This window comes from Drosophila hydei, unplaced genomic scaffold (assembly GCF_003285905.1).
Source record: "Drosophila hydei strain 15085-1641.00,03,60 unplaced genomic scaffold, DhydRS2 tig00008135-arrow-pilon, whole genome shotgun sequence".
Classification (NCBI taxonomy): Eukaryota; Metazoa; Arthropoda; class Insecta; order Diptera; family Drosophilidae; genus Drosophila; species Drosophila hydei.
In genome coordinates, this window is record NW_022045844.1 from 2,717,160 (window position 1) to 2,740,477 (window position 23,318).

At 40.4% G+C, this 23,318-nt stretch overlaps 1 protein-coding gene across 1 annotated transcript; it reads left to right on the forward strand.

Moving 5' to 3' along the window:
• The first annotated feature begins 793 nt into the window (after positions 1-793).
• LOC111594886 (AF4/FMR2 family member 4) lies at positions 794-15,374 on the forward strand. Its single transcript, XM_030225621.1, has 3 exons — positions 794-924; positions 11,187-12,226; positions 12,266-15,374. The coding sequence occupies exons 2-3, from the start codon at positions 11,201-11,203 to the stop codon at positions 15,251-15,253; spliced, it is 4,014 nt and encodes a 1,337-aa protein (XP_030081481.1). The 5' UTR covers positions 794-924; positions 11,187-11,200; the 3' UTR covers positions 15,254-15,374.
• Positions 15,375-23,318: the final 7,944 nt, after the last annotated feature.

Here is a 23,318-nt window from a genome sequence, read left to right on the forward strand (position 1 = left end):
GAGTAGTTAATAAGCCATATATATATAATACTTGAAAATCATTTCAATTTATGAATCTGCCTAAAAGTATGCTACAATATTCTTTAAATTTGAGACTTTACCTCACGATTATATGTTTTTAGTACAGCGGCACGCCTACTGCAGTCGATCGCCCCCACAACGAAGGTAAACAAAATAGCAACAGAGCGCCGCCAAATGTTCGAATATCCGTTGGGGGAGCTGTAGGTGGTGGTGGTGGCGGTAATGATGGTGCTGCTGCTGCTGCCGCTGGTGGTGGGTTTTCGTTCGACTCTCTCGTGCACTGGCTCGGTTCTCTCTCTCGCGTCTTTCTGTGTGTGGGAGTAGTGTGCATCCTTTAGGGCAAACGCGGCGACAGGCTGTGTCCAAATCGAAATTCAGTCTACAGAAAACGCGTACGTGGTGCAGAAGTAGCCGCGCGTGGCCACCACAACGGCGTGCTAGACTTGTCGGTATGATAAATAAGTGAAACGCCCTGTACAAGTTCTGTAAGTTTCAACAACAACAACAACAACAAACAAGCAGCAGCAGCAACAGCTAAATGAAATATTTAAAATTTAAAGCCAATCTCAGTGAACGTAAAGTGTTTTTTAAATACCAAAAAGAAAACAAAAACGTGTCGCAGGATTTCTATAAGCCAAATAACACTGATCAAGTGCTGGGCCAAGCAAGTGTTTCAATATATATATCAAATCTAAAGTGTAAACAAAATAAATAAAAAAATCATAACCAAAATTTAAAAAGAAAACAAATGTTGCAAATTGTATTAGCTATCGTCCTTTTGTTTAACATAATGAAGCTTAACAAACTGATTCCGATCAGAATCGCAAAACTCGTAACGTTGCGCGTTTGTTTTCATATAAGTTTACACGTAGGATTAAGGTGCGCTCTCTGACTAGAGACATTGTGAGTTCCACAGCTAAAGCCTACAACAACAACAATAACAACAACAATACAATAAAAAACCTATATAATATTATAATCCGAAGAACCGCAGTTAAGCCCTAGTCAAATTATGCGCTATAAACAAATTTGCTTGCTTCAAAAAAAAAAAAAAAAACTCAAAAAAGAATCTAAATTTAAATTGGCAAAAAAAATAAAAAACTAAATTTCAATTGGCTTTACGAATTGGCAAAAATATATGAACTGTATTGCTTAATGCTTATATATGCTACGATCCCCTAGTAAATCATAAGTGACGTTAATTTCTAGCTGAAATATAAACAATCTAAAAGTTTCAAATTGGTTTTAAGCACTTGCAGGAAGTTAACGCACAATAAATATCTATGTTAAATAGATATACATATATACCTATATACATATATAACAATATACCAATATACCCCATAGTCCCATATAAATTAAAAAATATTGCATGCTTTTAGGCTGACAGCTGAAAACTCAATTACAACTTTTAAAGTAAAAGTAATTGAATTATTCTGTATTTGGGGCAGTTAAAACTGATAATATTTTTAGGAATTTTAACAAACACTAAATAATATAATTGTGAGAATGAAGTTTCTTTCTAGAATATATATAAAAGATATGCTTTTATATGCATATATCTACCTCAGAAGGTTTACTTGTCGCCCATAGCGTATAGCTTAGCTATCAATTCTTTTGTATACTTCACTTTTTAGCGCCTTCTCCTTTGTTATATAAACATATGCCCATTTAATAACATTCTCATCCTTTAGTATAGACAGTAAATTTAAAAGGTTTTTTGACCATAAATTCTTCAATGGTAATTATTTCCCTTTTTTGTAGCAATCAGCTTTTAGGCGCTCTAATGCACATCGCGCTTTGACATGGACATGACGCACACAAACACAAATACACACACACACACACAGTTGGGGAACTTATGAAATTTAATTGGACTCATAAATTTTGTGTGCTTGTGCTTTTTAATACCCTGTAAACATAAGAAACAGTTAAAAGGCTGTCCAAATATTATGTAAAGGCTTGAGGTAGCTCTGCTATCTAAACAATAGGCTATAATTTTTTATTTTCATTTTAATCTAACTTTTATAATATTAAAACTAAATATTCTAAAGCCAAAGACATTAAGCAGATAATTATTTAGTCAAGACAGATACACTTATGTTGGCTACAGGGTATAGCCTAGTCTGTCACGCTTATCAACTGATTCTGTTTTATTAAACAAACGCACATTTACACAACGCATACGTCTGATATATATGTCATAAAGTTTTATTAATAATGAAAATTGTACTAAAAATGGTGGGGCAATTTATTAAAAAGTCTCATTAGTTGACAGTCACACACACAGACAGACGCGCGCGCGTTTTATCGCGCATTACGCATACGCCATGAGAGCCCTACGGGTGCTAATAACATAGAAATAATAATAATATTACGAACGACGCACACTAAAAACAAAAAAAAAGAGGCAGCAAGCGAAAATCGCGATAAAGTAAAATTTCGATATGGACATTATTAAAGAGCTGCCCTCCCCAGCGCAACACCCCAATTGGAGCCACAGAGGGTGGTTGCCATAATAACTTCGCTGTGAGATTAAGTATTTTTAATGCGAATGCCAATAAAAATATAAAAATTTCAACGATAAGCAAGATAAGATCGAAATCAATTTCGTTATAATGCATACACACGTATATACATGTATATATATATATATATATATATATGTGTGAGCCTGATAAACATTCAGCCAATCATTTATAGCCTGCGCTGTTCTGCCATTCATTTTACTTTATTTTATTTATTTTTTTTTTTGTTTTTGGGTTTTTGTTGCGCTCTCCTCTCAAAGTCAAAATCAATAAATTTTCCACAATTTTTCCGCCACATTCTCATTTGGCTGTGTTGTTGTTGCCTTTGGGCAACTGCTCTGCGCCGTCGCTTGGCTCATTATTAATATTTTTACATTTTGTATGCCTTTTGATATTTTTTTCCCGTATATATAGAGCATAGCGCAAGGCGCCAGTCGGGCCCCCGCCCCACTCAGTTTCGACCACTGGGCGGGCTGCTTAAGTGTTTTTCTATTATGGCTTGCCCATTTTTCTCCATTTCCCCAGTGCCTTTTAGCCCACCAATATTATATTTGCTTTTAAATATTTTGATATACAGCACAGTTGAGGCTTATAACTCGGCCCACGCTCACACACAGACGATTATCAGTTGCCCAGTGGGACCGAAGGAATAGTGTTTACTTGCTGTTGTGAAAGGATATGAACTTAAGATATGTGGGGCATATATGTGCGTAAGCTATGGAGACACAGAAAAATTAAAGCCTTTTAGCTGCTTCCTTGCTGTCTGACCTAGTGGCTTTAACCTTTTTATACAGATTTTACATTGCATAAAACAGCGCAAAAATAACAACTAGCTTACTCTGTAAACTTCTATGAGTTCAACTGAAGCATGCTATGAAGTACTACCTTTTTCATGCATCTGTTTCCGACTGGGTATTCAAGTAAACACACACACACATACAGATACTTCAACCAGCAGCAGTTGAGCTGGCAGGCATTTTCTCATAAAAATTTCGTACTCGAATAAGACGAAGTAGCTGCACATACACACAAACATACTCACACACACGCACACACTTACAAGCGAACAGAGATGGAAAAAGTAACCCGCAAGGCATGTGGGCAAAGCAGAGAGAGAGAGAAAGAAAGAGCGAGTGTGGGGGCCACAAACTTTGAGCCAGCAGCAGAAAAGCAAAAAAAATAAGTAATGTAAAGGATGTGCCATGGCGACGTAGACGGAGACGAGCGTAACTGGAAAATAATATTTTTGCCTCCTTTGGCCCAACTACTTTTGCGCCGTAGCATGTAATTCCCTTTTTGTTCACCTACTGCTGCTTCAGCTGCGGCGGCTGCTGCTGCTGCTGCTGCTGCTTTCTTTGCGTTTCTTTTGAGTGTCAGAAATGGAAAAGAAAATAATTTGATGGTTTCATAAAGTCGCTGCAATGGGAAGTGTGGAGCGGGGGAATGTGTCTCTATGTGTATGAGTGAGTGTGTGATAAAATTGCAAACTTCCCCTCTGCATGTGCTTGTAAGTGTGTGTGTGAAAATGAGTGGGAAAGCGTAGCAGCAAAAATTTATGGAATTTTTGTTGTTGCTGCTGCTGCCGCTTACTTTTTCGTATAGTTTGTGAAAATTTGTGCGATAGATTTCACTTGTGCGCTCGAAAGTATTTGCTGCATACTTTTAGGGGTTGGCTGTTTGTGTGGCAGATAACGATGCCGCTGACGATCGCTGCTCGCCCAACCCCATCACCTTCTCCTTCTCACCATCACCCCCACCAACCCGCCCACACACAGAAGACAGAAACTTGGCTGAGATACACTTGCATTATTATAAAAATGATTATTATTTGCGCCGCCCTTGCCCAAAATAACCAGCACACACCGACACACACACACACACGCACGCAAATGGGCTGCTTGTGTATATATGGGCAGAACACATACATATTTATATACTCACATGCTTGTCCTTGTCTCTAAGCGTGTGTGTGTGTGTGTTTCATTATTAATTTTTCTTGTATTTTTTCCACATTTTTCGTATTTTTATTTTATCATGCCACACAGCCACACATACGGACATACGCTTGGGGGATGGAACCCACACACACACTCACACTGACTCACACACACACATACAGTCACTCATTTTAGTTTATTGTACAAATAATATTTGATAGAAAAAATTTAGTGTCGAAACGGGATGGAAATAGTTGTTCGCATTCGCTCGCCCTTTCTCGCTGGCCAAATTAATTTTTGACTCTGGTTCGCCGTTTCTCCAATCAACAGCGACATGCGAACTTAGCAAAAATGGGTACAAAATATGTATAAAAATTTAACATAATGAGTCAAAGTCCAATACTAAATAATGTCCAATTTAACCAGCTGTGTGTGTGTGAGTGTGTGTGTTGTTATTGCCAACGCACCTTCATTAGTTTCTAATGAGATTTCTCGACTAATGAGCACGCTAAGCAGAAATTGTTGGAAATTTAGCTGCCAAGTCAACTGTTAAGAAATATTGTACATTTATTTGTTAGGGTTCTGTATTCTGTGTGTGTGTGTGCAGTGTCCCATGCTACGCGCTTAAGCTAAAAATAATTGTTAGCATTTAAGCGAAACACGCATTGCATCATATTAATTTGATTAGAGATTTTTGTATTAAAAATCTAAAATTAAACAAAATTCTTAGTTAATGGAGAGCTGCAGTAGGTGAAATAGAGCAGGAATACCTTTTGAATTCGTTTTTAACTTTAAGCTTAATTAACTTTACCAAAATTCATGGGACTTTAGTCCTAGGAAAGCATATGTTTCTGGGCTTGGGCTCTTTGAAATGGTCTTTGAAGAAACATGGCACTGGCTCAAGTTCGAAAAGTATTGAATCTCAATAGTATTTATCGCAATTAGTATGAAAACTAATTTGAAGTGACTTAAGTTTAGATTGATATCAATTTTCATCTTTGTATTAGTTAAGAGAAGACTCAAGTCTATTAGTTCACTTCAAATGTGTCTAACTATGCTTAAACCGACTCGATTTTTGTCAAAGGCATTCGAATCTTTAGCGCTTTTCTTTTGCTAACATTCCACATGATAGCTTCATAAAAATTGTATACATATATTTATAAATAAATAAAATTAAATATAAATAAATTTTGAAAATTTTGAAAATTTTTAAATTTTTGAAAATTTTGAAATTTTGCATCTTCAAATTATATATTTAAAAATTCGTTTGCTGAAAAATCTACTATCAAATTGAGTTTCATTTAAACTGCTATTAGCAACTGAAGCCTTTGGCACTCTATACTCCCAATTCCCTAGCCTCAGGCAGCAGGCCACTCAACAAGCACTAAAACAACATCAATAATCGTAATAACAACAGCAACTGTGCGCTGAGTTCTAAAATCAATTTGTCGCACAACCGAAAACCATCAGCCCACCTCCTGCACCTCGTTCAGCGAGGCACATTAGAGTGAACCCATTTGGTGGTTGGTTTTTGAGCCGCAGAACCATAATTTCAATTTGATTTTGAACAAAATATTAATTGCATATGCAGCTGTAGGCGGGGGTGTCACATAAAGTGTGGCATATGCGCGTCCGGATCCAAAAGGCTGGTCATGCTCATATATCAATCATATGGTCTGTCAGGAACTGCACGCACGCACACACAGGACCAATTCGAATAATTTCAATTGTTGTAATTACACATGCATTTGCATGTGCGACTCAGGCAGAAAGAGAGAGGCAGCAGGCACTGTTTTAAATTCTCTTAATGATTGTTTAGCTGACGAACTGTCAGGGCGGGCGACAGTTGACACCCGCTCAAAAGGAAAACTATAATTACGAGCTTTCGAATTGTAGTATAGCCTTTTGTTTACGTTTCGAGTGCACACACGTGTTGGGTCCAGCAACAGCAACAGCAACAGCAACAGACATGCGCCTACCAGCGCTTGACCCACTAGCCACATGAACCCCTCTCAAATGCCTACTGTGGGTGCGTGTGTGTGTCTGAGTAGAAAGCGAAAGTGCCGGCATCGGCTATAACGAATACGATGGCAACCGCAAAACGGGACGGAGGGCCGAACACACACACACGGACGTGTGCCGACATGTGAAAAGTGAAAGTCAATAGCAAACCTTGACCACGAGACGTGGACAGACAACTGGGACGCAGGCTGAAGGCTCCATGCTCCATGCTCCATACGCTCTGACCAATGGGTTTTCAATGCTGTTGCTGTTGCTGCCGCTACTGCTGTTGGGCTATTTTGTTCGCCTGGTTCGTTCAACCGGCGGATTTCGACTTTTCTCGCACACGCACACACACATGCACACATATGTTATAGAGAGGGCGCCGTAGCCGGTGCTGAGAGCGCGTGCGAGAGAGCTAAGTGTTCGGCATTGGTATGGGGAGGAGCAGCGGAGTCGTGCGCTGCTGCGCATGTCCAGCCATCAGAAAGCAATGCGAGCATTGGACATGGCAGGACAACAGATAGAGAGACAAACAGCGCGACAGCCAGCACAGACATACAGACATACAGACAGAGAGATGAACCTAGCAAGCAGAGAAGTCACTTTCACTTTCACTTGTCTAGTTAGCCTGACATGAGTGGGAGTGGGGTCTGTGGCAAAGGGGTGGCAAGCACATACATCAACGAGACACGCTTTTACCCACATGCGAGCATCTTGTAAAGTCAAAATCAATCTATCAATGCGTAGGCAGAGAAATTAGAACACAAACATTGCCTGATATAAATATAAATATAAATAAATATATGTCAGGGGAGTTATGTATGATGTGGGTGTATGATCTGATTTAGGAGGTGAAGCTGTCTGAGGGCTAAGTTAAGCAGGCTTATTAAACTGTGTTTTTATTAACTTCCTTGGTAGTTAAGATTAAAGGAGATACTTGAAGCAAGTGCTTAGAAATTTTCCAAATATTTTAAATACTTTTAAGTATTGCTTTAAGATTGCGTTCGCTTATTTCAAGTTATATCATACACATAATAATTTATTATAGTATAACAGCTGTGAAGCTTACATCAGAAACTGTTATACACAGCGGAGCTTATGCTACTAATTCTAAGCTGAATTTTAGCTTTCCTAAATCAAGAACAGATTAAGACCTTAGAGCTATATAATTGCTAAATAGAACATTTATATTATAAAAGAATTTTATTTCTATATTTAGAACTCGGTCTCAGGTAGGCTACACTCACATATTATAAAATATTACAGCATTTCATATATCTACCTATTGTTCGCTTCTAAATTCTCAAGATGCCAGCACTATTGACCTCAAACAAATATTTAGATAACCTCTAATTAAGCCTAATTGACTTCTTTGACAGCCGTGTAAGCCCTTAGACTTCACTGCGCATCAGGTATATAAAAAAATGTTCTTAGCAACCACCAAAAGAATAAAAAAATATATAACTGCTTGTCAATTATCTGCTGCAACAGATATTTGATAAACAGAGCTAGCCACCCTGCTTCAAAGAAGACGGCAATTACATTGGCTCATATTGAAGATTGAGTTGTGTCAAGATTAAAGTGCAATAGAAGAGGAAGGGGGAGGGAGGAAGGGTCTTAGGCAGCAATTGCTGCAATCAAATGCGGTACGCACACACATGCCCATTCATAAGACTCGGAGACTTGTCAACTGCACTCGCTCTGAAAGATATGAATACAATGGAAGTTATTTGAGTGTGCGACTGAAGCATATCGGAAATCGCGCAGCAACTTTTTGGGGCGCGACCGACAGAAAAGTCGTGACAAAGTCACAAAATGTTGAATACATTAAAATAACAGCAACGGCGACTCGATGGCAACAACAACACAGTAGCTGGAGAGACGAAAGAAAACAAATTGAAAAACTATCGAACAATGATAAATTGGCACGAGCACGAGGAAAAAAAAGTCAACTATAAATGCCGGAGTGTGTGTGTGTGTGTGAGTGCATAAGTGTGTGTGTGTGGTGGTTAGTGAAAAGTTGTAAAAAGGGGCGGAGCTATAATGGTTTTCCGAGCAGCGACGCGTCGCTCAGTTGTCGCTTGCGCGTATCTGCATGTGTGTGTGTGTGTGTGTGTGTATTTTTTTTAAGGGAAATTATTTGATTTTTGATATTTTGGGGTGTTTTATTGAGGTTTTTTTTGGGTAAAAATGCTGTGGGCAGCTATCTATGTGTGTGTGTGTGTTGGGAAAACTATTAAATGTGCGGCGGGGTGTGCATTGATACATTTGTGTGATGCATGTGTGTGCATATACGTGTGTGTGTGTCTGATTTTAGTATCAATGTTATTGCTGTTTTGATTTTGCGCTTGTAACTGCGATTTGACAGTTTTTTTTGGGTTTTTTCATCAATTTTGTTGTGTTTTGGTGTTTCTGCTGCGTCATGCGGCAGTTGAAATTGAGCGAGCCACTTGGCAGGACACGAGCAGCAGCAGCGAAGTGCGCATGCGCCAGCGACTCGACAAACAGCGCGAACCTAACGAAAGTGCAATACCAAAGTGAACGAAATCTGAAACTTGACGAATTTGACTTAGCAATAAACTGATAAGCTTTCGCTTAATGCAAGCAAAGTGAGCTTTTGGCGAATCAATATAACAATTTAATGAGTATGTGTTTTAAAGTGAAACTAAACTGTTATACCTAATGGGAAAATGTATATAAAATATATTTTTTTTCTAGGTGTTTATGAGTGTGTTTTAAAGTGAGCTTTAGTTGTTATAAAAATTTATTTATGTATAACAAATTGTTATACATGTTTACCAATTTGACTTAACGTCAGCCTTAACTGTTATATCTACGAACTTATAGCCAGTTACTTGCAATTTCTAGAGTGTCTTATTAAGTATGTGTTCTAAATTGAGCAAAAACGGTTTAATGAAGTGATAAATATATAAATATATGTATAACAGATTTTTAAATTTTCCAATTTGAACTTAAGCTGTTATACATATTTAAACTTATGTATAACACATTGTTATATTGGGTAATCACCTGCATTTCCTTGCATGCCCCAACGAACTATGTTTGAAGCCCAGCCAAAAGCACATATATAAAAAGATACAAGTATATATATTTTATATATGATGTTCTATTTATGTATAACACTTTGTTATGTTTGCCAATTAGACGCGTTTTCCTGCCTCTCAGTTTGTTATACTGAACTGTTTACACTCTGTTCCTAGCCAATTTTATTTAAGTAGACGCAAAAAAAATCAAATAAAATAACATCAAACTACCTTAGGCTTTATAAAAATCCCAAACACAGTCGGCCGCCCACACACACACACACACACACTTATGTATATAGGGAGGCATTTTTGCTTAACTCCTGCAAAGTACCAAAAGTGGGCGTAGATTGGGTGGGCAGGGGCTTGTGCCTTCAATGCTGAAATTGTATAAAAGCAAAGTCAACAACAGCAACAAAATCTACGAGAGAACCAATTTCCAACCATGGAAACTTAATTTATGTCTGCAGCATAGTTGAGAATATTTTTCTTCTGCCTTCACGTCGAGAAAATAGGGAAAAAAATTATTTTTCTTCTACTTTTCTTTTTGGGTTCATTTCGACATTTTTGCCTTTGCCTTGGCCCCTTGCCACAGACACACACACACACCAACACGGTTGCATGGCAGCTTGTGTTGGCTGTTCGTCTGCCACTCCCCGCCCCCTGCCACCGCCCAGTTTTTGGGCCTTCTTCGTGTCGTTGTCGGCTTCCTTTTGCTTTCTTGAGAATCAAATTTATTTTACCAAGTCATGTTGAAGAAAATTTTTATAAGTTTTATGCGCAGTTCAAGTTGGGGCTGTCCAGGGGGGCAGAGACTGCTTGGCAAATATTACACAGGGCATGCATGAGTGTGTATATATATGTATATGTGTGGGTGGAGAAAAAGTTTGTGTGTGTGTGTGTTGGCCACACAAAATAAGCAAAATTTGTATTCCTTAAATCGGATGACTTTGTATAAATTTTCGTGTGCGGCAATGGGGTTGCAAGTGTGGGTGTGTGTGTGTGTGTGTGTGTGTGTGGGTGGGTGGCAGCTGGGCGCACAAAAACTTTTCTTTATATATATAACACATATATACAGACGTATGTGTGTGTTGTGTGCGCATGTATTTGTGTACATAATGGAAAAATTTTTCATAGAATTTGCACAAAAATGAAAAAGTGCTGGAAGGAAGAAAAAAATTACAGAGCGCAAAGGAAAAGCAGAAGAAAAATGAAATTAAGCGCATAAGGAAATGAGACACAAAATGTTGTATGCCAGCTGTGCGTGTGTGTGTGTGTGATTGTGTGTGATTGTGTGTAGGTAGAACATTTTTGGCAACATACTTTTGCGGCAAATAGAAATAAAATTGAATGGAAGTTTCAGCATATAGAGGGGGCAGGGCAGCGGGTGGAGCTTAACGCGATTTAAGCCTCTAGCTATTCATGCCGTAGGCTCCGTTGGCCGCGCCCCAAGCCTCCGCCTTCCCTTTTCCACACACACTAACCAGTTATAGTTAAACCCCAATAAAACCCCTCGTAGTCCACGTATATTCAGCTGGCATGCTTAAGCTTTCTCGCAACTTTAGACACCCAATTAGTTTTTTGGGGCTTCTTTAATTAAAGTACATTGGCCTGATGCTTTGTTGTTCTTCCTCTTGCTGTTCTATTCACAGTAATATCATCCAAAATGGCCGCATCCATATATGCCACCCCACCGCCGGATCTGAGCAGCGAGGATACAGCGCTCTCCGATGTCTCCAACTCATCCACACTCAACACAAATCGCGGCGGCGGCAGCAGCAATAACAGCAGCAGCAACACCAACAACAACAACAGTCACACACATGAAGCCACAGCAGCAACAGCAACAGCAGCAGCAGCAGCAACCACTGCAGCAAACACAGCAATGTCACCCACTCTGGAAACGGAGTCGAAGCCACTTGGAAGCAACACAAATGAGACAGACATGGCAGCAGTCGAGGATGAGGCCGAGGGCGAGGCCGACGGCGAGGGCGAGGCAGCAGGCGGCCTGGATCAGACAGCGATGGCTGCAATGGCTGCTGCAGCAGCTAATGCAGCAGCCATGCAGCTGCAGCTGCTCGAAGCGCTCAACGATGCGGCCAAGAAGCGGCGCAAGCAACACAATCCCAGTCGTCTGGAGGCGCTCAATCTGAGTGGTGGCGAGACGGAGGAGGGAGCTGCCACAGGCACAACCACAGCGGGCCAGGTGGACCCAGCGACAATCGACTACGAGGAGAAGCTGTCGAAGATGTTGCTGCCCAAGTCCATAGAGAAGCTAAAGGAAACATTCGAGCTGCTGCAGCAGCAAAAGCTGCAGCCCGAAGACATATCAGACGCGGAAGAGAAGCAGCAACAGCAGCAGCAGCAGCAGCAGCAAGAGGAAGAGCAGCAGCAACAGCTAATTAATCCCTATCAGACCTACTGCAAGCAGTGCGGTGAGAACTTTGAGACAGAGTTCAAGCTCAGTCTGCACATGTTGCAGGACCATCAGCAGCACCAGCAGCAGCAGCAACAGCAGCAGCAACAGTTGTCGTCCGACGAGCCCATGGACTTGCTGGCCTCCATTAAAGTGAAGCTTGAGCGTGCTGACAGTCCCTCGCAGCTGGAGCTACAGCAGCAACAGCAGCAGCTGGAGCTGGCCAATGGACACGCCAGCAACAACAAGGAACACGAACTTTGGCTACAGGCCATGGCACAGCAGCAGCAACAGCAGCAGCAGCAGCAACAACAGCAGCAGCAGCAGCATCAGCAACTGCCTGGCATGCCGCCCGCTTTTGCATTTCCGCCAGAGGCGGCACTTGGCTGGCCACTTCTTGGCATGCCGGGCTTTGCGGGCGTCGACGGGCTCAATCGGCCGCCCTTGCGCATCTTCAATCCGGAGGCTTACTGCGAGCTCTGCAACAAGGAGTTCTGCAACAAATACTTCTTGAAGACGCACAAGGCCAACAAGCATGGCATCTTCGATCCCGCCGGCGACTTGACAACGCCCAACAACAATATCAGCAGCATCAGCAACAACAACAACAACAGCAGCAGCAGCAACAACAACCACAGCAGCAACAGCAGCAACAACAACAACAACAACAGCAGCAGCAGCAGCAGCTCAACTTCCATCTTCCCAACGCTGCAAATGCCACGTGAGCCGCCGCCACAGAAACCGGAACCACAATTGACACCACCCGCACCGCCGGCGGTGCACTGCGACATCTGCTCAAAGCGCTTTACCAATGTCTTTGCCATGCGTCGCCATCGCGCCAAGCAGCACGAACAGGCCACGCCCACTGCCTCACCAACGCCCAACGAGCAGACGCCATCGACTCTGCAGCCAGCCGTTAAGCAGGAGCCCACGCCGGAAGTGTTGGCCGTGGCGGAACAGAAGCCGTATCAACTGCCCGAAGGTTTTCGCGAGGACTTCACGCTGGAGCAGGAGGAGGTGGCCTTTGCGCCGCCGCCTCGCAAGCTGCCCAGTCAGCTGCAGCAGCAGGCACGCGACTCCAACTGGGCGCCAGAGAAGTTGCGACGTCTCGGAGTTCAGCTGCCGGAGGCATTCTGTGAGCTCTGCGGCAAGGAGTATGCCAATCGCTACTTCTTGCGCACGCACAAGTGGAAGCGTCACGGGGTCTTTGTGCCGCCCGAGGAGCTGGGCAAAGAGGAGCAGCCAATGATGCCCGCCGGCTGGCCATTCATGCCGCTGAATCTGATGTTGGCCAAGGCAGCAGCCGAGCAGGAGCAGCAGCCAGATCAGGACGATGAACAGCAGGCGCCACAGCAGCAACTGGAGGAGCAGCCCAGCAAACGTATCAAGCTCGAGCCCTACGACGAGACGACGCCGCCGCAAGACAAACTGGACAACTCGGTGATGGGTCTGCAGAATCTGCAGAAGCTGCAATCGATGCTGCAGCAGCTCAACGACTTCAATGGCAAACGCCCGCTGCCCTGTCACCTGTGCGGCCGGGAACTGGAGCATCAATACGCGTTGCGAGCCCATCTCATGACGGAGCACGCGGGCCAGCTTATGCCCGAGGGACATCCCATGCTCTACCAGCAGCAGCAGCAGCAGCAGCAGCAGCAGCAACAGCAGCAACAGTTGCCATTGAAATTGTCGCCAGTGGCTGCTGGTGGGGGCTCGCCCAATGCTGCCACGCCCACGCCCAACGAGCTGCGCTGCCAGACGTGCGAGCGTGACTTTGGCAACACACAGGAATTCAAGCAACATATCGCCGAGGTGCATCTGGGTCGCCTGCCGGGCAGCAGTCCGCTGCGCGAGGGCTTCTACACGCCGGAACGCGCCACAGTCGCCGCTGGCGGTGCAGCTGGAGGCGTGGCGCCTGGCACACCACGTGCCGCCTACACCATAACGCCCACTTCCAGCTACTGCGAGATATGCAACAAGGAGCTGTGCAACAAGTACTTCATGAAGACGCACATGCAGCGCATGCATGGCATTGAAATCGAGAATGGGGCACAGATCGGGGGCGTCGTGTGCAACATCTGCAACAAGGAGCTGTGCAGCAAATACTTTCTGCGCGTGCACAAGCACAACACGCACGGCATCATTGAGGATGGCGCTCCACTGCCCCAGCCGCGTGGCAGCGCGCAGAATGGTCTGAAAGTCGAGGCACAGCAGCAGCAGCAGCAACAGCAGCAGCAGCAACAGCAGCAACAGCAGCAGCAACAACAGCAACAGCAGCAGCAACAGTTGCTGGAGCCGGAGATTAACTTAACGCCGCTGCGTGGCGAATCGAATGAGCTTTGCCCGCTCTGCGCTCGCCAGTTCCGCAGCTCCAAGTGGCTGCGCACGCATCTGATGAACGAACATGGCGCCGCTGGCATTGAGAAGCTGCGCGAGCTGGAGCAGTCGGCCATCAGCACCAGTGGCGGCAGCAGCAAGCCAAACAGTCCCACGCTCAAGATACCCAATGGGAATGCCACAGGTGCTGCCAACAATCTTGCCCAGGCGCTGCAGAATGCTCAGCAGCAGCTGTTTGGCCAGATGCAGCTGCCCAAGGGCATGCCACTGCCGCTGCCCTTGCCGGGCATGTTCGAGCAGACGCCGCGCTTCAAAGAATACCAATGCTCACTGTGCCCCTTCACCACGCCCTACTATGCATTCCTCTTCATACACGAACGCTCCCATGCGCTGCTCAACAATGGAGGCAACGATGGCAACGACGCTCAACTGGAGGCGGATCGGGACAGAGCCTTCAGCTCCGCTCAGGGCAAAGCCAGAAGCAAGACAAACAGAGAGCGCGCCCTGAAAGCTGAGCGCTCGGATGTCGAGCCCACAAACCTGACCACCAACAACAACAGCAACAGCAACCACAGCCATAGCAAGACAGCCACGCCCACGCCCTCTATGATACCCTCGCCAGGCGCCCCTGCCGCCTCGCCCAAAGCCCGTTCAGCTAGTGTGACACCCACGCTCGGACGACGCAGCGCCCACAACTCCAAGCCGGGCACACCCAACGGCCTGCAAGCTCAACGTTCGGCGGCCACCTCGCCTTTTGAGTTGTGCGCGGATCTGGCCAATGGCAGCGGCAAGCCGGCCAGCTATGCACAGCCGGACAAGTCGGAAGAGGCATATCAGATGCAAGCCTTCCATCTAACACCCGCTGACGCCGATGCCGAGGGTCTCTTTGCACCGGCGCTCGTTTATCTGCCGGTGCGCGTGCGAGCCTCGGAGTCGACCACGCTGAGCTTCAGGCTGACACCAGCCTAAGCCGCGACACAGCTCAGAGGTCAACAGGTACCGAACCACAAATCACAAACACAACACTTAAGTGTTGCCAGCGTATGTAAGTTAAAAAGAACCCCAAAAACCGTTTTGTTCAAAAAGCATATACCACACAAACTTGGCACAATGACACGAGCTTAAACTGGGACTAAGCTGAAAGAGAGTCGTACGAGAAGCGTTGATAAACAACAATAATGTCAAAGGCAGACAGAAGAGCATGAAGCATTCAAGTTCTAAAAGCTCTAAGCGGCATTAAGTGTAGTTTGTCAAAGCACATTTAATGCAGCTTTAAGCTTTCATGAGCTTCTGCCGCTTTAAGGTCTAGAATATCTAATCAAAACAATATACAAACTGGTTCAATATCTATGAGAGTATGAGATACATCAACTTAGAGCTCTAGCTGAGCACTTTTAAAACAGCTTAAAGCTTTAATGAGCTTCAGAGACAATGTATTTCAATGAAAGAATTTCATAAGAACTTTTAAGCCAATTTCCACAGCTTAAGCAGCAGATTTGGCTCGTGTCATTGCACCATTACGATTACTATAGCCAGGCTACAGCGCTGGCTAGCAGTAGTCGCCCCAGCCCAGTTAAGCCGACAAGAAGACAAGACAAAATAGTGGAACTACAAAAGACTGAGTGCGCATATTAGTTGAGCTCATTAAAGTAAAGTTTATATACAATAGCTATGGCTACAGCAACTGCAGAGATCTGTAGCATAAATGAATGCGTTTTGTGTATAACATGGAACCCGACACTAAAAACGATCTAAAACTTAATGAAAATCAAACTATAATCGAAATAACAATAACAAGTCCGTTTCAGCTGGCAACACTGTGTGCTAAAAACATATTTTTCTATATAAATCCATAAATGATAAACATAAAACATTGCATAACATACCAAAACAATACATATATCTATATCTCTAGTGATTAATATCAAAGTTCCTATGCGTAATAGTAATTTTTAAAAGCCATTAACGGAAAAGGAAAGGGAAGAGAAAGCGAGCTAACTTAGTCAAGAAACCAAAAAAAAAAATGGAAAATTAAATACGTACATAATACATAAGTCGCAAAGCATGGAATAGAGAAAGAGACAGAGGAGAGCGAGATAGAGGAGAGAGGCGATATATATACATACACATATAACCGAAACATATATCGTAGTAGCCAGCTTAACTTGGATAGTTGGACATAGGTATGTCTATGGCTGGGTTCGGTGCGCTTAGCTTAAGGGATTTGGTATAATATATATATAGTAGAGCTAGTAATACCTACAAAAAAATAGAGGTAAACACATTCAAGCTTCAGCATATAAGAGAAAAAAACATTTTATGCACAAATTTGCTCAAAAATCAAAAAAGTAGTCGAAATCAAAATTAGGAGAGCTAAGTAAATGGGATTTAGAGATGGTGTGCTTATCTATACAAGACAGTTCCATAGTAACACAAACTTAACTAACACTATTAACGTTTTACAACACTGCTCCTTCAACTCTATAGAAACTTCTACAAAAAGCTCTCTTCACATTTATCTTATATATAGTACACCCTAGGCCAAAAACTAACTGTACATATACGTTTATAGAATGAGCAACATCTATAGAGCAGGCTATATGTAGAACCGATTCAGATTTGAGAAGATAAAACACATAAATGGCGCCAGTAAAGAATTTTTTTAAATTTTTGTAAGCAGCAGGCAAAAACAAAACAAAACAACAACAACACGAACAACTCAGGGCAAAAGTACAATGACCATTAGTACTTTAAATATACTAAAGAAAATACTAAATAAAATATATATAAATGATAAATGCGAAAATAAATATATAAACGATTCCAAAGTTGAATATTAAAAATTGCTACCTCAGACGGACTTGAAAACAATAATTTAAATAAATGAATTTATATAACAGAATATATAAACATTTATGCTTATAAAAATACTAAAATACTGCAACTTATAGAGCAGCAAAGTAAATGAAATTTTTAGTGAATTTACCTCAAAAACAAAAGACACAACAATAACAACAAAAAGCACAAAAACTTATATTTAGCATTTAGTTAAAAAGTATTTTTTATTATTTAGTTTTAATTGTAAGTGGAACATACCAAAAACAAACACGAAAAAACATACTAATGCATTCCCCCAAAACGAAAACTGACCAAATTACGAAGCTAGTCGCAAAATACTAAAAACTAAAGCAAAAAAAGACAAAAATTCAAATCTAGTCAAAGCTTGGCAGCAGCCAGCCAAATGGCCTGGCCATTTAGGTATAGGTCTGCACCGGCTTATAGATGATATACACATACACACACACACACACATACAAAGCACAAGCAAGATCAAGGCAATTGCATTGATTTTTCAGTATTTTTGCGCACTTTTTTGTATATTATTTTTGTAGTATTTAAGGCGTTTGTTCTTTACAGAAATCTGCGCAGCTGAAAAGTCAATGCAAAAAATTAATGAAAAATAACATAAAAATAAACAATAAACAATAAATTGCAGCGACGTTAAATTTTTGCTATTTTTAATTTTATTTTTTAAAAACGTGTGTTTTTTAAAATGCTGCGTGCCTTTTAGCAAAAAAACAAATGCGTCGCTGTACAACACTAAAATTAACAAACAAACAAACAAACTAAAATAGCTAACAAAAACAACAAAAATAAATATACAAAAAATACTTAACAGTATTTGAATACATAGTACATAATTTTCATTTACAATTAAACATAATTATTTTCCTAATTTTTATTCCAATTATTTTATAATGTATATATATATATAAATATATATGAATAAACACGTGTATTTGTTACAAAAATTAATTAAAATATTTTTTAAAAATTTTATTTCTATATTTTTTATTGATTTCACTTTACTATTCTCTGGCCAAGCTCTGCGGCTTTTAATTTACCACAAAATCTTATCGAAGCACACTTAAAAAAATTGTCATTGATTGTGTCCAATTAGAGTTCACACCCATTTGTGAACCTTTTTTAAAGAGCTGAGAGTGGTTTTTGTTTGGGTATAGGGGTCTGGCAGAACTTCTTGTTGTTTATGCCGGCTGAACGCCTTTGAAGGAAAATTATTGAATTGATATTTGATTGAATTTTCAAGCAAATGCAATTTGTCAACAAAGCGAGTCGAAGAAACATATTTGTACCAGTTTTTATTTTTTATTTCTTTTTTAAATTTATGCCACTCTCAATTCGCCTGCAGCAGCAGCTGCCGCCAAACGGAGGCACCCTCATAAAAAAAAATATAATAAAAATTTGTGTGTATGCAGCGCTTCCGGCTCAACCCCCACGCAAAGGCTGATTAGGCTATTTGCTTAAAAAAAAATACATATATATATATATGCTTTATGCATACCCTCCAAATGATTAGTGAAAAAAAAAACCAAAAAAAAAAAAACGGAAAAAATGCGATAAGTATTATAATGGGAAGTGTGTGTAAGGAAAATGGGAAACTCAGCGCACGGTCAACTGCAGCCGTTGTGTGTGGGTCAAGCGGCGCATTTTCCGCTCTCCATGGAAAATTCAAATTGTGCAGCTGCTGGTTGTAAAAAAGAAACTGCATACACACAAAAAATCAATATGGGCTACATGCGGCGATGCAATTGATTAAGAATATGCATACACTCAGAGAAAATCAGTATTGAAAACATAAATTGTGTTTAAAATTATTAAAAATTATTTAAAATTAGTTTGTTGTTAGTACACTAATTTTCCAGTTGCAGAGTGTTTTTCCATTTTGCATTCCAAGCATTGCATAGTTATATAAATTTAACTAAAATATAGCCGAGTAACTCTCATATTACTTATATTTGATAGAAAATGATAAAATCTTAAGTGTATATCTTACAGCAGCTTAAGCTAATTCTTCCTTAAATTATAAATTCTTATATTACAATTATCTCACTTTCCAACTAATTTCTCTGAGTGCACTGCCTACACTCGACCTCAATTCAAACCTGAATCCCTCTCTCAAATACACAAGCTGCGAATCAAATTCCCTTCAACAGTCCCCATATTTTCTTTCTTCTTTCTTGGTTGTCCCAGCTAACTAATTTCTCTGAGTGTATGCTGCTTACACTGCTCGCTGTCCGGCAACCCTCCACTGGCTCGCGGCCTTTTTCGTTAATTATTTGTCACGTGTCCATGCAAATTTCATCTCATTGATTACGCACAGAGGACATTCGATACTCTCGATGCAATTAAAGCTACAATTTTCTATAGATATATAACATATTTATATATATATATATATATATATATGTGTACATGTTTCTGGTAGCAACCCTCGGGTGGGCACCCTCCTTTCAGTTCCTGTGGCCATGCAAATGTTTTTCTCGATTTTCTATTGAATTTTTATGGCTATTTATAATGGACTGGCATTTGGCATTGTTCGGCATAATCCTCGCCCAACAATTTTTACGGCCCAAAAAGTTGTCCGTCCCCCGGGTCGCTGCCACAATTTGCATGTTTAAAAATATGGGTGTGTGTGTGTGTGTGCAGGAAATGCAATATAAATGCAAGTATGAGTTGATGTGAAAAATGAAAAATGCAATTTACTTGACAACGCGACGTTTTCCTCCACAATTTCCCTTCAGCCAACTGCCCTCGCACTCGCCACTCTTAGCTCTCTCCCTTTCTTTCACTGCAAATGCAAAATATATTCCAAGCCATTTGCCAAATTTTCTATGCAAATCGAAGCGTTGCTGCCATTAAATGAAATGACATTATTACAATTTTCGCAGACAGAACTTGGCTTCGACATATTTTCTTTATTTTATTTTGAACAATTTCAGTTTAATATTCAGCAAAAAATTAATACAAAGAGCGCACAAATCAAAAGCAAAACAGAAATATATATTAAAAATATTATATATATATAGTATATAGTAGACATGCTATGTTGGCTAAGTAAACAATTTTACAAAGAACTTGCAACGTACCTTTAAAGATGAGCATAAATCAAAATTTTTGGCCGCCAGCCGAAGCAAAATCAAAAAAGAAAACAACATTTTTATTAGAATTAAGAAAACTCCACTCAAATGAGATCAAAATCAAAATTTAAAATAATATTAAAAGAAAAAACAAACAATTTAGTTGTAAGCAAAATTCAAAAATTTGCATTGAAAAAAATTATTATTAAAATGATGTTGAGTTAAGTTAGGAGCATGAAATCAAAACAAAGCGAAAGCGAAAAGCAAAAGTCAAAAAGACACGAGCGAAAATCAAAAATTATATTAAATATGTGAAATCAAAAAACAAACAAAAATTTATTTTGCAATTGGCAAATATACATATATATAAATATATATTATATTTAACATTTTACTCTTCGAAAACCAAAAAAAAAACAACAAACTTTGTTATTATGTAAAACTATGTGTGAAAATTCCGAAATCAAAAATCAAAAAAAAAAACTTAAAAGTAATTATTTATATTTATATATATATTATATGTAATGTGTAACAACAATTTATTGAGCCAGAATCAAAAGCAACTGCAGCAAATACCCTGTAAAACCTGAAGCCCATTAACCCCTCCCACTCCCCAACCACCCTCGCCCACCCTTCCCTTGTAAGCGAGCATTTATTAAAGAAATTGTATGTGTTTTAATGATTATATTAAATATATATACACACAACCATATACATATATATATTGTATGAATTTAAACCATTAAATATAACAACAAAAAAAAGAAAAAAGAAAATCTCTGTGTCATTATCTTTTTCTATTACAGGAAATGCTGGGATTTTGCTTTACTGCCGTGAAAACTGCTAAGGCGATTGTCAAGACTTTTGACATTTACTTGCAGCTATGTATATATATATATATATATATATATATATATATATACTATATCGGAACAGTCACAAATTCCCACCACCCGCTGGCAACTACCCCCGAACAAAAAACACAAATCAGAGTCTGTCAATATTTGTATTACATGCGAGAATGTCTTATCAATAATTTTTGCTCTAAAGAATAGATGCTCCGGAGATGTCCCGGAGGCTGCAAAACGAAAAGGAATTAGAGGGTGTGGCGCGTGTGTGTGACAGACAGTTCAATGGAAGAACTTTTCCTGTTCATAATTTTTGCCCAAATACTTAGTCGAAATATATATATTTCTCTCTCTTTGTGTGTGTGTATAATGTAATGTGTATTTTGTGGAAACACCAACATGCGAGGGGCGTCACTCACTTGCTTAGCCACCCACCCCCAGTCACAAACCATTCAACACTTGGTCCTTCTTGGCCTACACATAATGAGCCGCCCAATGCCGTCAATTTCTGATAGAGAAAGCTGTTGTGACAGGGCTGGTCATTAACTGAAAAAAAACATAATACAAGTTGAAAATTAGTTTTTAATCGATTTTACAATCACACACGCAGCAATCACACTGCGAACTGTACAGCCCAAAATACACAGGCATGCAACCAATCAAATATACTCTATGTACTACTCTGGACTCTGTAGACCTTGTATATACGTATATATATATTATTTGTGAGCTTTGTGTATATAATTTGGACTCTCAATTAAATTGAGCAGGCGGAGGCGAGCGACAAGCGGCGCCAAACACAAGCAACGACAACTATTTTGTCACCATATGCTTTGGCACCATTTTCGAATGTCGCCGCTGTGGTGCGCTGTAGCAAGAGAAGGATATGTAAAGGGTATATACGACTTGGCAGTTGTAATGTGCTGCAGTGCTAAATTATGAGCATCGTCGTTACAAATGACAATGACAATGACAATGACAATGACAATGACAATGACAATGACAATGACAATGACAATGACAATGACAATGACAATGACAATGACAATGACAATGACAATGACAATGACAATGACAATGACAATGACAATGACAATGACAATGACAATGACAATGACAATGACAATGACAATGACAATGACAATGACAATGACAATGACAATGACAATGACAATGACAATGACAATGACAATGACAATGACAATGACAATGACAATGACAATGACAATGACAATGACAATGACAATGACAATGACAATGACAATGACAATGACAATGACAATGACAATGACAATGACAATGACAATGACAATGACAATGACAATGACAATGACAATGACAATGACAATGACAATGACAATGACAATGACAATGACAATGACAATGACAATGACAATGACAATGACAATGACAATGACAATGACAATGACAATGACAATGACAATGACAATGACAATGACAATGACAATGACAATGACAATGACAATGACAATGACAATGACAATGACAATGACAATGACAATGACAATGACAATGACAATGACAATGATAATGACAATGACAATGACAATGACAATGACAATGACAATGACAATGACAATGACAATGACAATGACAATGACAATGACAATGACAATGACAATGACAATGACAATGACAATGACAATGACAATGACAATGACAATGACAATGACAATGACAATGACAATGACAATGACAATGACAATGACAATGACAATGACATGTAACTGCTGATAATGATGCTAATGAGAGTGTTAATAACATTGATATTGATATTCCTAATAATATAACTGATAAAACGATTGACAATGAATATAATAATGACAATGGTAATGATCGTACCTCTGGCCGGCGTGTGGGACTCTGTTAGCAAAGGTGTCTCAACTTGCAGCCAAGAGAATAGTAACATCTACTACTACAGGGTATTTGTTGGTCAAAACTAGTTTCCCAAGCTGCTCGTCGCTCTATTAATGAACGACAGTCTTTGCCTGGTCGTGTCAAAAACCCGCAGAGCACGCCAGGCAGTCAGCAGCAGCAACAATAATAAGAACAACAAAACTTTAATAATTTAACTTATTATGGATTTTTGTTGGAGAAAATATTTTAGCTGCGTTTGTTATTTTTTTTATCCATTTTTCAACAGAGGGTGGAAATTTTAGGTTTTTATTTCGGCGGCATATGCACATTAGGCCCGAAACGGGGCAATTTAAATAAACGACGCGAATG